The sequence below is a fragment of the Mandrillus leucophaeus genome, unplaced genomic scaffold, assembly GCF_000951045.1.
Source record: "Mandrillus leucophaeus isolate KB7577 unplaced genomic scaffold, Mleu.le_1.0 Scaffold435, whole genome shotgun sequence".
In the NCBI taxonomy this organism is placed as follows: Eukaryota; Metazoa; Chordata; class Mammalia; order Primates; family Cercopithecidae; genus Mandrillus; species Mandrillus leucophaeus.
In genome coordinates, this window is record NW_012104643.1 from 450,717 (window position 1) to 465,461 (window position 14,745).

At 59.9% G+C, this 14,745-nt stretch overlaps 1 protein-coding gene across 4 annotated transcripts in view; it reads right to left on the reverse strand.

Annotated features, from left to right (window-relative positions):
* The window catches only part of CHID1 (chitinase domain containing 1), a 56,472-nt gene that overhangs the window by 22,750 nt on the left and 18,977 nt on the right, over nucleotides 1-14,745 (reverse strand). For 3 of the 4 annotated variants that reach the window (XM_011993854.1, XM_011993853.1, XM_011993852.1), the window contains exons 8-10: nucleotides 12,005-12,097; nucleotides 2,839-2,940; nucleotides 2,046-2,201 (exon numbers count right to left, since the gene is read on the reverse strand). In XM_011993854.1, coding sequence (XP_011849244.1) covers nucleotides 2,046-2,201; nucleotides 2,839-2,940; nucleotides 12,005-12,097 — 351 coding nt within the window. The remainder of the gene's footprint in view (nucleotides 1-2,045; nucleotides 2,202-2,838; nucleotides 2,941-12,004; nucleotides 12,098-14,745) is intronic. The other variant, XM_011993855.1, reaches the window with a different exon arrangement.

The following is a 14,745-nucleotide window of genomic DNA, read 5'->3' on the forward strand; positions in this document are numbered from 1 at the left end:
GGAGGCGGAGCTTGCAGTGAGCCGAGATTGTGCCACTGCACTCCAGCCTGGGCGACAGAGCGAGACTCCATCTCAAAAAAAAGAAAAAAAAAATGCTAAAACACCCAGCACTCAACATGGTAAAATTCGCAATGCCTGAGGCATCAACTCAAGAGTACCAGGCCCACAGAAAGGCAGCATAATAGGACCCCAAACAAGGAGGAAAAGCAGTCTACTGAAACTGACCCCAATATCAGAACCAGCAGACATGAGCACTCAGCAGTTACTACAATTGAATCCCAATCTGCAAAAGTTTAGTAGAGACATGGAAGAGGGAAAGGGGACCCCAAACAAGCCTCTAGAGAATTGCAACATGTTGGCCAGGCTTGGTGGCTCGCGCCTGTCACAGCAGCACTTTGGGAGGCTGAGGCAGGAGGATGGTTGAGCCCAGGAGTTCGAGACCAGCCTGGGCAACATAGTGAGACCCCCCATCTCATAAAAAATAAAACAAGATTGAATTACGACATATGAGGTAACAAAAGCACTGGATGAGATTAATGGAAGGTTGGGTGGTGAGAGAAATGACTGCGTCAGGCTCAGGGCGGATGGGATTAATGGCAGGTTGGGCATAGGAAGAGAAATGGCCAGGCCAGGCGTGGGGCTCACACCTGTCATCCCAGCACTTTGGGAGGCTGAGGCAGGAGGATCGCTTGAGCCTAGGAATTTGAGACCAGCCTGGACAACATGGCAAAACCCTGTCTCTACAAAAAAGTACAAAAATTAGCAGGGCGTGGTGGCATGCACCTGTGGTCCCAGCTATTTGGGAGGCTGAGGTGGGAGGATATCTTCAGCCCAGGAGGTTGAGGCTGCAGTGAGCTATGATCACACCAGTGCACTGCAGCCTGGACGACAGAGTGAGACCCTGTCTCAAAAAAAAAAAAAAAAGGAAACAGAAAAAAGAATCCTGGCCGGGTGTGGTGGCTCACACCTGTAATCCCAGTACTTTCGGAGGCCGAGGCAGGAGGATCACAAGGTCAGGAGATCGAAACTGTCCTGACTAACATGGTGAAATCCCATCTTTACTAAAAATACAAAAAATTAGCAGGGCATGGTGGCGGGCGCCTGTAGTCCCAGCTACTCAGGAGGCTGAGGCAGGAGAGTGGCGTGAACCCAGGAGGCAGGGCTTGCAGTGAGCCGAGATGGCACCACTACACTCCAGCCTGGGCAACAGAGCGAGACTCCGTCTCAAAAAAAAAAAAAAAAAAAAAAGATTCCCAAAAGGTAAACGGTGTATTCGTGGGCTGTGGGACAAATTCAACGGATCTAGTGTTTGTGGTCTCCAAAGGAAAGGACAGAAGAAACACAAAATATTTGAAGAATTTGGCCCCAAATTTTCCAAGTTTGCTAAGAGTACGAATGCACAGATTCAAGAGGCTCCATGAACGCTATGCAAAAGGAAAACGAAGACGTGTCAATCAAATTGTTCAAAACCAGCCATAAATACAAGATAGTCCTAAGAGCAGGGAGGACGGCAACACAGGCAGAAGAAGGTGGCGGTGAAACGCCGTCCGTCCGAATGAGAAGGCGGCAACGTGCTTAAGGTGCCGGTGAAAAAACCGACAGCCAGAACTCTACAGCCAGGAAAATGTCCTCCAGAAATGAAGTAAAGTAATGCCAAAAGGAAACCACACTGGTAGAGCACACCAAGAACACAGAAAGCAGGAAATCAGTCCTGGGCAGAGGAGAGGAGCATTCAAATTCAACACAGGAGGCCCCGGCTGGCCTGGGTGCTGTCGGCGAGGCTGACAGGTGGGGGAAGCCTCTGTCCCAGCTTCGCCCAGATGTGGGGACAGCTGACGTGGCGGTGTCATGGGTGGTGACCACAGTGGGGGCTGCGGTGGGGCGGGCACCAAGCAGGACTGACTCCTGGCCCAACTCCTATCTCTGACTCTGTGGGGCATGAGCCCCAGGGGACCGGGACCCTCCCCATCACTCCGTCTCCTTACACCCACACCCACCCACACCCAGTGATACCTTCAGCACAGCAGGGAGAGCCCTTGGCTCACCTGGCCCCAACAACAGGCTCACGGGCATCCTTGGAGGTCGCGTAGTCCATACCATAGAAGTTGAGCCCCAGGAGGATTTTGCTTCGCCACTTGGACTTGGGGTCCAGGACCTGGACGCAGGCTCGAACCCAGGACAGGGGTGCATTAGGGCCAGGCCTGCAGGGCAAGGGATGAGCAAGTTTCAGCAACAGGGAAGGCCCCGCACCTGAGCCACTGTTGGGGCCCTCCACCGAGGGGTGCATTCTCCCCATGCTGCGGCTAACACCTCTAGAAAGTTGTGAAGAACAGAAGTGACCCATTACAACGGGCTGTCAGCAGAGCGGCCCCAGGAGGCACGCCACATCCAGGGCCAGAACTCATATGCGACCCCCACCCCAGAGCCACAGGCAGGAGTTCACATGACACAGTGAGAAGGTCAGCAGCCATGAGGCCTTCTGAGCATCCTTCCTGGAGTGTCCCTGCCTGCGCCCTGTGTCACACGGCCCACCCACAATAGTGTGGCTCAGGCCAAGGAGGACAGGGCGGCATTGGGCAGCAGCAGGACTGTGCCTGTGCCCCACCCGTGACTCGGCTCCACCAGAGGCAGGGCCCCACCCACGGGACCACCACAGGGCACGGGACAGGTGCAGTGCCACTGGCTTCCCCCAGGTGGGCGTCCAGGTTCAGCAGGTGGCCTTCTGCACAGAACCACAGGTAGGAGGGCGTCAGCTGTGCCCAGGAGCCCCCCAGGTCCACACTGACTGCTGCACTGTGGAGTCTGCTGTACCCTAGAAGCCCCCAAGCCCACACTCACTGATGCGCTGTGGAGTAGTCGTAGGTCATGAGGCTGAAACCATCCAGCACGGGGGCCAGTTGCTCAAACTCCTTGTGCGTGAACATGCCCAGCTGGTCGGTCCTGCAACAGACAGGTGCAGCCACCTCAGACTGCTATGCCCTGCCTGAAAACTCTCCCCAGCTGCGGTTCAGCTGGGGTGACAGCAAGCTGGCTGTGGGGAACTTGGGTCACTTCTTCCCAGGGGAAAAGTGTCCTCCTGGGGTGGGGGCAGCCTGCAGCTTGGTCGGGGCCACAGAGGCTGGGGGCTGGGAGACACGGGGATGTGGTCATGGGGGCCCAGAGGCCTGAGACCAGGATACAGTTGAGAATGACAGGCCTAACGGTGGGGAGACCTGGGCCAGGGCTGCCCATGGAGGGGCAAGGTCCCTGGAGAGTGGCTAAGAGGATGGGCCACTGCTGAGAGCTGGAGTCGCTGAGATGGAGGTGACTGATCTACACTCCCAGGAGCGTCCCCTCCCGGGGTCTGCACCAAAGCCTCCCTGAAAACAGAGGCGGCTCCTGGGACACAGCCCTCAAGCCCACTCACGGTCAGCCTGGCCCAATCAGACTGTCCAAAGCCCTCACTGGACCTCAGCAGGTAGATGGGAAGTACAAGTGCTTGGCTCCCAGGGATGCAGCAAGGCTGTGTGGCACATTCCCTGGTCGGCTGCGGACACCTGTGGCATGGGCACTGCAGAGGAAGCAGTCCTGTTCTATCTGCCTGGCCCCTGGGCCATCTCTGGACGGCAGCCCTTCCCTCGGGGACCTGCTCCTTCCTGACCTAGATCCACTGGGAACTAGTGTCTCCGGGGGCAGCCCTCCCGCCTGGCCCAGGGAGAGCTAGGCGCTGGCCTACAGCCCCTCCACACCCAGGTCTGTAAGCCAAGGGGAGATGGGAGTGGTACACAAAGGTCAACACTGAGGGGGCCAAGGGACCCCACGGCAGCAGGACACAGGACAGCAGCATGGGGGACACGGCCAGAGGAGCGGCACTCACCAAAGTGAGGTGGGCCCCTGTGAGGCAGTGAGGCTGTGAGCCCTGATCTCCCTCAGTTGTGACCCCTCCTCTGCTCAAGGGTCACTGGGCTTCCAAATCTGGACCATGCCAAGGGCCTCAGTGCTGGGGCTTCTGTCAGGGGCTTCAGGGCCCAAGACACCCCTGCAGATCCCTGGACCCACCTGGCAGGTCTGAGGAGCCCCTCTCCAGATGTGCAGTCCTTTTTACCCCAGCCCCTGCCTTGAGTCTACTAGGGCCAACGTCTGGACCTTCCTCCTCTGCTGGGCACCAGGAGACCCAGGCCCCAGTCTGTCTGCCCCGCGCTGTCCCGGCCTGCGGGTACATGGAGCACCATCAGTGGTACCCTCAGCCCCGACCTCTTTTCCCGATGCCTGCCAGCCCCACCGCTCAGGCATGGTCAGCCTCCCTGGATCCCTGAGAAACACCTCCCAGCGCTATGCCCATCACTCCTGGTGGCCTCCTCAGTGCCTGGGCCCCTCTCTATAGCCAGGTGCCCCTAAGACCTCAGCCCCCAATCCAGTTGTCCACTCAACCCTTCCTGCCCTGCGACCTCCCTCTGGGTCGAGGCCTCCACCCAGGTCCTCTCACCGACACCCAAGGTCATTTCCTTTTTTTTTTTTTTTGAGACGGAGTCTCACTCTGTCGCCCAGGCTGGAGTGCAGTGGCCGGATCTCAGCTCACTGCAAGCTCCACCTCCCGGGTTTACGCCATTCTCCTGCCTCAGCCTGCCGAGTAGCTGGGACTACAGGCGCCCGCCACCTTGACCGGCTAATTTTTTTGTATTTTTTAGTAGAGACGGGGTTTCACCGTGTTAGCCAGGATGGTCTCGATCTCCTGACCTCGTGATCCGCCCGTCTCGGCCTCCCAAAGTGCTGGGATTACAGGCTTGAGCCACCGCGCCTGGCCTCATTTCTTAAACAATTATATGACGCAACATCTGTCTCTTATACACATCTAGCCGTGTTAGCCAGGATGGTCTCGATCTCCTGACCTCGTGATCCGCCCGTCTCGGCCTCCCAAAGTGCTGGGATTACAGGCTTGAGCCACCGCGCCTGGCCTCATTTCTATTTTTGAGATGGGGTCTCTACGTTACCCAGGCTGGAGTGCCGCGGCACTCCTATCTTGCTACTGCCTTGAACTTTTGGGCTCAAGCAATCCTCTTGCCTTTTTTAGTTGATTCAAAAAGGAAAAATGGCTGGGTGTGACGGCTCACACCTATAATCCCAGCATTTTGGGAGGCTGAGGCAGGTCGATCTCTTGAGCCCAGGAATTGGAGTCCAGCCTGGGGAACACAGCAAGACTCCTGTCTCCACAAAAAAATGAAAAAATTAGCCAGGTGTAGTGGTGTGTGCCTATAGTCCCAACTACTTGGGGGGCTGAGGTGGGAGGATGGCTTGAGCCTAGGAGGTGGAGGCCGCAGTGAGCCATGATCATGCCACTGCACTGCACTCCAGCCTGGGCAACAGAGCAAGACAATGAATTGGTGTTGCTGTGGACAGGGTACTCGTGTCCCCACAAATGGTTATGCTGAAGCCCTAACCACTGACGCGATGGTTTCTGGAGATGGGGCCTTTAGGAGGTGGTTAGGCTAGACAAGGCCATGGCGATGGGCCCATGGCAGAGTTAGTGTCGCTATGAGAAGAGACACCACAGCTCTTTGCCATGTGAGGACACAGCAGAAAGGTGCCAACTGCACCAGGAAGAGGCCTCGCCGGAAGGCAGCCTTCAGGCTTGCCAGCGCCTCTCCAAGTCAGTCCCAGGCGGCTCCTTGGCCCCTCCCACACAGAGACCCCCGGCTCACAGCCCACAACACTCAGGCCCTGGCGGCAGATGCCAGGTGGCATGGGCTGTCGGTTCCATCCCAGCCCAGTTGCTCCTGAGCTGAGACCTCCCCGTGACTTGCATTTGTGCTTCCCTCATGAACAACGTGGTTGAGCGTCTCCCAGCCTGCCCACCAGCTCCATGCACACATCTACTGTGGCCTCTCGTTTCTCCGAGTCCAGGTCTCCTGCCCGCTTTTCTGTGGGGTCTTTGTTGCTTGCTTGCTTTTCTTCTCTTCTGTTTTTGAGTCAGGGTCTTGCTGTTGCCTCCCGAGGAGCTGGGACCACAGGCGCCACCACGTCCGGCAAATTTTTAAATTTTTTGTAAAGATGGGGTCTCACTATGTTGCCCAGGCTGGTGTCAAACTCCTGGGCTCCAGCGATCCTCCGGCCTCAGCCTCCCCAAATGCTGGCATGACAGGCGCGAGCCTCCACACCCAGCCCCTCGTTGTGTTCCCACCGCCGTGTTCGCATTTTCTCTCCCTCTAGCTCTCTCAGGTGGTCATGTGCTCTTGGTCAGTGGCGTGGGCAGCACCGCTCCTCCTGGTGAGGCTGGTCTTCTCGCTCCTTTGTGGTGTCTTCTAATGTGCCAACATCCTGGTCAGAGTTGTCTGTCTGTCAGTCACTCCTTCCTCTCACGTGCCCCATGGTTCTGCTTCTAACTTCGGCCTTTGCTGCACCCAGGGCTGTGGCCAGCATGACTGCCTGTCCCTTTGGCTCCTCCTTTGCCAATCTCATGGCAGCCCTGTCAGTCGCAGTTTCTACTCTGCAGGGGCCTGTCCCAGTCCAACTCCTCCCCTGTGCCCATGATGCCCTTCCGAGCACCCAGTCCTGTTTCACACGCTGCTGTATCAGACATGTGGGCTCCTGCCGTGAGCCAGGCTCGTGTGCCTCCCCCACATCCACAGTGCTGCAACACCCCTGTCCCTCTCGTGGGCACCGTACCTTCTACCATCTCAAGGCCTTGGCCGCACCAGACACTCCTGGCAGAGTGGGCTTCACTCCACAAGGCCTTGGTAGGTGAGGCCATGTGTCCAGAATCTGGCTCCCACCAGCTACAGAACGTGGCACAGAAACCACGAATGCCCCTCATGCCTCCACCAGAAATGCAGCCCCACAATGTCCCCAAGCAGGAAGGGGCAGTCTTGCCAGGAGACAGGGCTCCACACTACGCCCCTCAGTGCAGCATGCCAACACGCCACATGCATGTGGCACAGCTTGCGTGTTCCCTTCGGGGCTCACGTTGCTGCCCACTGACCCAACAACTCTGCTACAGCCGGGCACCAACCATGGCCACAGGCTGGGAACGGTCCTCACACTTTCAAGGGTGGTAACAACACGAGGGAACAAAGCAGGCCCCGTCCAGAGGCGGAAGCAGCTCACGGTGGTGATCAGTGGGGGAGAGGGGAGGGAACCAGGCCTGTGCCCCTGGTCCTGACACCCCCCACCTGGCGCTGGCCCTGGGGACCACCCGGGAATGTGGACCTCCTCCTACCCGCAAGAAAGACTGCAAAGGGGTCACTGCCAGGACCGCCCCTCCCCAGCCTGTGTCCCTCACCCAGACAGCCATGAGAGCCGGCAGCGGAGCCATTTGTCTCTGTGCCCCACGGCACCCGGACAGGAGGGGATCGCCACGGCTGAGAAATGAGGTAACAGCTTGTCCTGGATTAGACGCAGCGTGACTTCAGATGAACAGGAATTACCGCTCACGCCGAAAACACCATGTTCTGAATTCATTTCTGAGGAACGAAAGCCCCGGGAGGAAGGAAAAGGAGCTCATCACAGCCAGCTGCCCACCCTCCCATCGCCCATGTCCTGGGTGGGCCCCATGCAGGCAGCGGCAAGGAAGGTGAGTGCCCACTCAGCCTCGACTGGATCCCGGGCCTACACCAACGCCAGTGCCCCTTCAGACGGCTGGACGTGCTCTGCTCTGCCCTGCCCGGGCTGCCCCTGCACGAGCTTGGTGCTGAGACAGGGCGCTCTGTGCCCCAGGGCCCTGGGGGTGCACTGCCCAGCTGGCTGCCTCACACTCTCCTCCCCAAGTCACCCTTTCTTTCTCTCTTTCCAGAAAGAGGGGATGAACAATCCCAGGCTGGGGCCTGACCAGGTCCCTCCAGCCACGTAGACCCCACAGCTGCCAGAGGCCAGGGTGGATGCGGCCTCCAGACCAGCGTCCTCCCAGATGCCGAGGGGAGATGGTAACACAAGTGAGCCCACAGTCTTCTGCCATGTACCCACACCGTCCCTCCAGCACGGCACGACTCCCATGTTCTACCTAAGACCTCCCTGAAACCCCCACCCACCCACCTTGGTCTCAACACTAGGCCCATGTGGCAGATGCCCCCTCTTCCCTCGGCCAACCAGGTACCATCTCCGGGTGACGTCTGCCTCACTGCATCGACGCCAGACAAAAGGAAAGTCAGCTCCACGTCAACCCCTCCCGCCGCCATCTGCCGGGGTGGGCCCATCTCTTCCCTGCTTCTGCACTGCAGCTACCAGACTCTACGGGCTCAGCCTCCATCTCTCCCTAGATTCTCATCTTCCAGCCACCCAGCAGGGGAGAGCCGTAGTCTGTCCCCAGTTGACCTCCCTCCAGGCTGTGAGGAAGGTGTGGGCTCAGCCTGTGGTCCCCAGTCCCTGCCAGCCACACCGCCTGGCCCTGCAGTTCCCACCTGCAGAGCCAGGCCCCACAGCAGCCCTGAGGGAATGCCAGTTCCCAACCCTAACAGAGATGGTGGCATCAGTGTCAGGCCCCACAGCCATCCTCAGGGAATACCTTTCCCCAACCCTAACAGATGCTGGCATCACTGTCCCTGCAACCTCCCACGCTCAGGGCATATGCCCCCAGCAGCCAGTGCCCACACCTGTTCCTCCACCCACAGCTCCCCTCCCCCTCTGCCTACCTGTCAGAGATTTCTGAACCTGTCTCCCATGGCCTTGGGTCCCCTGACCCATCTGCCGCTGCCAGCCTCCTCACCCCTCACGATGACTGCTCTACTGTCCATCAGCCTGCAGGCCTAGCCTGCTCCCTGACTGGCCTGTCAGCACCCTTCAGCTCTCTGGGGACCAACCTCAGCCTGGATCTCAGCCTGTCCACACTGCACAGGATGCCTACAGTCCCCCCCAGAGGCCTCCACACACACTGCCAGCACGCAGCCTGCCCCATCCCCTGAGGTTGCAGACAAGAGGCAGGTGGGCGGGGAGCAGAGGCCTCTGTGCAAATGTGTTTGCTGAGCATCCGGTGATGGCGCCCTCATGCATTACCTTTCTCTGACTGCTGAGTCGGGCTCCACATAGTGATGGCCTGCCCTAAACCATGGGGCTTGGAGGAGATGGCCAGCGTCGTGGCCCCACCCACCTCAGAGAGGACCACTGCCTACAAGGCCAGCAACGGCGCCAGCAGGGCCCAGGAAGGAACCCGGCCCTCCCTGGGTTTCTGAGATCAGCTCCCTGGACCCAAAGGGGTCCCAGTAGCTAAGGATGCCCAGAAAACACGAGGGGCCAACTAGAGACTAAAACAAGGGCTCCACTCCGCACATAAGAGTGGCACCACTGCACTGGCACCCGGGGACAGTCTGCTGGTCCCACTGGCCTGCGGGGTTTACACTGTAGCTTTGCCCCTGGGTCCCCTCCGTTGCTGAGACTGTGACTGTGGAAGCAGGGCTGGAGGTCAGCAGAGTGCTCAGTTCCAGGACCAGACCCCCTGGGGTCTGTGGCAGCTGAGTTAGGGCTGCCTCTGTCTGCTGACAAAGGACACGATAAATTTGCATTTGGCGACTTGGGGTGCCCCTCCCTGCAGCACGCAGACCTCCCTTCCGGGGCCATTGTTCCACGGACAGCGCCCCTGGAAAGAGAGAGCCCGCGTGTTGGCAGCGTGGCTCTTGAGGTGAATGACAAGCATAATTACGTTCTGCTGCAGAAGTGCCAGGGACAGGGATTTATGAGGCTTCTCCGCAGTAGCTGCTCTTCCTTCAGAGTGGGGTTGGGAGGATAAACACAGATGATAAAACAGCCCTCCTCAACTCTGGGGGTGCAGCCAGAGCCTCAGGAGAACCCGAGGGAGCCTCAGCACCTTCACGGGCCCTGCCGACTGGGAGGGCACAGCCCCGCGCTCCAGGAGAGCAGATGCACAACAGCAGCGCCCAGCCCTCTGCCCAGCTGGGCCCCACTTCCCCGGGGACCCCCACTGTGAGCCTTGGCCCCGCCCCTAGTCCGGTCACAGTGCCCACAGCCCTGGCGTGCATCCCACCCTACAGCCGCAACCCCCACCAGCGCCATGCAAAGGGAGCCGTGAGCTTTGGTTGCTGTGGGGTGAGGGGCAGGGACCTGGCCCAGCTCAGACTGCCCACTTCCTGCCTAGGGCCAGAAGCTCAGGCAGAGGCTGCCACCAGCAAAAGGCAGGCACCTGGCCCTCTGCCCCGGCCTCAAGAACTGCCCTGGGCTCCTGAGCTGGTCCCCACCGACGGCTGCTTCTGCAGCTCCCCTAAGTACAAAGGGCAACCCGGGAGCCCCATGAAGTCTGTGCCTCACAGAGATGGCCAGGCCCATGGCCTCTGGACAGGGAACGTCTGCCACCTCGAGAAATTTTCTCCCAGCCCCAGGCCTGCAAAGTCCTCCCAACAACCTGAGACAGGTGCTGTCAGCTCAGGAAGGGCGTGTCCTCACAGCCAGCCCCTGCCAGCCCCCTTCAAACTCTGGGAACACAGGTCAGACATAAGTGTCTCACGTCGGAAAAGGCTGGCCACGGTGGCTTGGGAGGCCGGGGTGGGACGATCGCTTGAGCCCAGGGGTTTAAGACCAGCCTAGGCAACATGGCAAAACCTCATTTCTACAAAACAAAAAACAAACAAACAAAAAATTAGCTGGGAGTAGTGGCATGTGCCTGTGGTCCCAGCTACTTAGGAGGCTGAGGTGGGGGAATCACTTGAGCCTGGGAGGCAGAGGTTGCAGTGAGATAAGATCGCACCACTGCACTCCAGGCTGGGTGACAGAGTGAGACTCCATCTCAAAAAAAAGAAAAGAAAACAAAAAGATGCAGTATGGGGGATGTCACAGGCCCCAAACCCAGAATAGAGGTGAGACCCCAGCCCTGGACTTGGGCCCGTTCTTGCTGGGGAAGGTGAGGTTGCTGGGCTGCGGGAGCAGAATCGTGAAGGCAGAGCTGGGCTCCTCCCTCCCGAGCACCACCCACAGGTCAGCCCAGCTGGCACATAAAGGAGAGGGAGGGGCCAGGGCACACAGCAGTGTGGGCTCGGTCTGGGACAGGACCCCAAACGCCTGGTCACAGGCAGAGCGAGTCCTGTCAGCACAATGCTAGGCATGTGTGCAAGCTCAGGCCATGCACAAAGCAGCCCCCAGGGCTCAGCTCTCAGCACCCCTTCTGCTTTCCACTTTCCAAGGTCTTCCATCAAAGGGTCAGTCTGAGTCCACCAGGAACTAGGAACTGCGTTGTGCTGGGAGCCCAAAGGGTCTGAGCACAGCCCGCCCCAGCTCCAGGGAAGGAACCTGGCCATGACAGCAGGACCAGGGGCAGAGGTCTGAAACCTGGTCTGCAGGACATGCTGCCGTGTCTGTCCCAGTGCTGCCTTGCCCGGCTGAAGCCCATACTGATCAGTGGAGAGCCCTGGAAAGCCTGGAGAGAAAAATCGGTTGACCGTGCAAAGCGCCCTCAGCAGCCTCCAGGCTGTGAAGGAGGCCACCAAGCTGCCTGCTTAGCCAGGGGTGCCACCCTGAGGGCATGGCTGGCCTGTGCTGGGACAGGCATCTGCAGGGTGGCAGCCTCCTGTGAGCACAAACTGGCTCTTCTGTGAGTCCCTCTAGACATCCTCGGGCTTGGGGGTGCACTCAACCACACACAGTGAGTGGCCCACAGTCACCTCTGCCTCTCAAGGGACAGAAGGCTGCAGAGGTGCAGAGGGTTGGCAGCTTCTTTCCAGAGTGGCGGGCCGGGAAGCCCAGTGTCTGCCTGAGGGGCTGCTCTGGGCAGAGCCCTGGGACTTCTGCCTCGACACCTTGGGGTGCCCCCAACCAGGCTAGCCCCGCCTGGGCTCTGTGACTCCCCAACCCAGCCTGCTTCTGTCCACTTGGCCCCCAGGTCTGCCCCTGGGACTCACGTGCTGACCTGGAGTCCTCTCTGGGCCCAGCACAGGGGCACAGAGTGTGTGTGGCAGCTGAAGCCTCTATACAGACGGGCTGGAGTTTGAGTGTTGAGCAGGAGGGCGTGGGCCCTTGGCCAACACCCTGTACTGGCTGCCCCAGATCCCAGAGACCTCCACAGCCACCCCCACACCGCCAGAGCGGCACTTACCCGGGGGTGATGGCAGGCGGGATGACCAGGAGGGCCAGCAGCCGGGCCTGGTGCAGAGCTTCGGCCAGGTGAGTGAGCATGTGGATGAGGCCCCTGCAAGAACCAAGAGGTGGGGTCAGCAGCGCCTGGCACTGAGGCCTCTCCCAGGGTTCTGTGACACCCACTGCCTCAGGGAGGGGTGGGGCTGGTCCCCAACCTGACACCCTGCAGCAGGGCAGGCGAGGCTGCGAGTCCCTTCGTGGGAACTTCCTATTCATCTCTGAATGTAGCCGCAACAACACTGTCTCATGCCCCAATGGGCCCCCCTAGAGTGGGGGCCTGTGCAGTACCCTAGGAACCCCCAGAAAGAGGGGCTCAACCAGAGACAGCCCCACGTGTCCACACCACACTTCAGATGCCTAAAGACATGGCAGATTAAAAAAAAAAGACACGCCAGGTGAGGAAAGGCCCCCAGCAGGCCCAGGACACTGACCCGAGGGCGGCCGCAGGGCACTCCAAGGGCCACACCTGCCTGGTGTAGCTGAGGGAAGGAGAGGGCAGGGCACTGGGCAGGGGAGGAGACAGGGAGCAGCAATGAGGCCTCCTCTGTCCCCTGGAGTGGAGCAGTGCTCCCCAAGGGACAGCACTAGCCTCCCTCCTAGCATGGCCTGGGAGCAGCCCTCAGGACCCAAGCCTGCCATGTACACGTGCTGGTGCCCATGAGTCTACCCTGCAGGTGGCCTCTTTGCAGAAACTGGCCTGGAGCACATGCTGCTGCAAAGTTGGCTTTCAGGGTGAGGCATCCACACTGGGCCGGCTCTGGCTGTTACCGAGCATGGGAGACTGTCACTCTTGCGCTGCAGCCCGGGGAGCAGCCCCATCTGGGGAGGAGACCCAGACCCACCCCTCAGGGGATGACAGGAGGGCTGAGGGCGGGGCAAGAGCCGGCCTTGCTGGCCTCAGGTCCCGCCCCACTCCAGCACAAGCCTCTGTGGGGCTCAGTGAGAACCAGGTTAGGTCAGGACAGCGTGACAGTTCCTTAGCCAGTATCCAGAGGTCCTGGTGCTCCTGACGGTGCCAGGACCAGGGCCTGGCACGTGCAACTGCTGCATAGCGGCAGCTCCTGTTTCCCTGACATGGCCCACATGGGACTGTCATTTTCCAAGCTAAGCCCCCATCAATTCCTGGGTAACTCTGGCCCAGATCATCTGGAGTTAGTTCTGCTGGCTGCAATGCAGGCACAGTCCTTAGCGAGGAGCAGAGTCTTTGGGCAGCCTGTCCTCACGCCTCTGCAGCTGTGTCCACAACTCTATGGGTGCCAGAGGCTGTCACGCACTGCGCGCCACTTAGAGGTGGTGGTCAAGGAGGGTGCTGCCCCCGCCCCTGAAACACTAAAGTGAGCAGAGTAAGCCCTGCCCAGATGCCTGGGGAAGTTGACCCTACCTGGGGGTCTCCTGCCTGGCTCCCAGCCTGTGGGCTTTGTGCTGTCTGCAGGTACCCACAGCTCCCCAGGACAGTGGTGGGATGGCCTTCTTCCAGGGCCACACCAGACCTGAAGGCCAAAAGGTGCCCCCAGTCACTCTGTGAGGGGCCCAGGGAGCCTGGGTGTCCACCCGCAGTCAGGCTGTGTGGCCCAGGTGTACCTGGGCCCCCAGGAGACAACATGGGCCCTGGAGGTGATGTGGGTTGCAGCTACAGTGGTGCGGCATTGCCCGGAGTGCTCCTCACAACAGACCCCCTCATACTGCCAGCTGCTGGGACTAGTGGCTCCGAGCGCCCCATCACAACCCCTCTGGATGTGGGGACAACGGTAAGGGGCTGACTCAGCGCCCAGGAGGGACCAGAGGCAGCAACACCCCTGCCAAGGGCACTGCCAACAAACTGCAGGAAAAGCTGCCCTGAGCCTCTGTACAGGGCCCAGTGCTGGGACCAGAACCTGCTGAGCCCAGCCTTGGGCCTGGCACACTGGGGGCTGGGGTCCAAGAGGCGGTCGGAGGCAGGACTGTGCTGAGGCAGCTCCCAGGCAGCAGAATGCCCAAAGGAATCTGTGGAGCCTGGATACTGCCTGCCCCTGCCATGCTGGCAGCTCCCCACCTTCCTGCAGGAGCCTGGACACGAGGTGCTCACAGGCTGCTCCCACCCGTCCTCGCCTGCCACAGCCACTCCGGCTCGGCAATTCCCCTACTGCCTCCTGCCCTCCCACCCTGACGTTTATGACCCGTCAGGAGCCCTGACACAACGAGGTTGTCTCAGCACCCTCAGCCTCCACCCCAGACACGAGGCTGTCTCAGTGCCCCCAGGCCACCCCAGACATGAGGTTGTCTCCTGAGGAGCCTCTGGGGCTGTCTCACTGCCTACCTAATGCTCTGAAACAGAAATGAGTTACGGCAAATCTCTGATTAATAGACCCGTTCTCCCAGGATGAGTGAGAAGGCTGGAAGCTGGCGGACTCTGTCTCCTGCTGAGACACCCCTCCCCTCAGAGGGTAACGGAAGGTCAGCCCCAGCAGGGTCCTCTGCCCACTGCTCAGCAAGAAGCCCCCCAAGGCAGGGCCTGGGATTGTCCCTCAGCCAGGAACGCAGGCACCTGATCCTCCAGCAGAGCTGGGGCCCCTCAGGGGCTGTGCAGACAACAGGCTCCCCACAGTCTTGGGGACATGCTTACCCCTACTGCAGTGCCCCTCCCAGCCTCCCTCCACGCAGCTCCTTGTCCTCCTGCTGCTGCCAGGCCTCCCAGGAGGAAAGCAGACAGAGGAGCCTCTC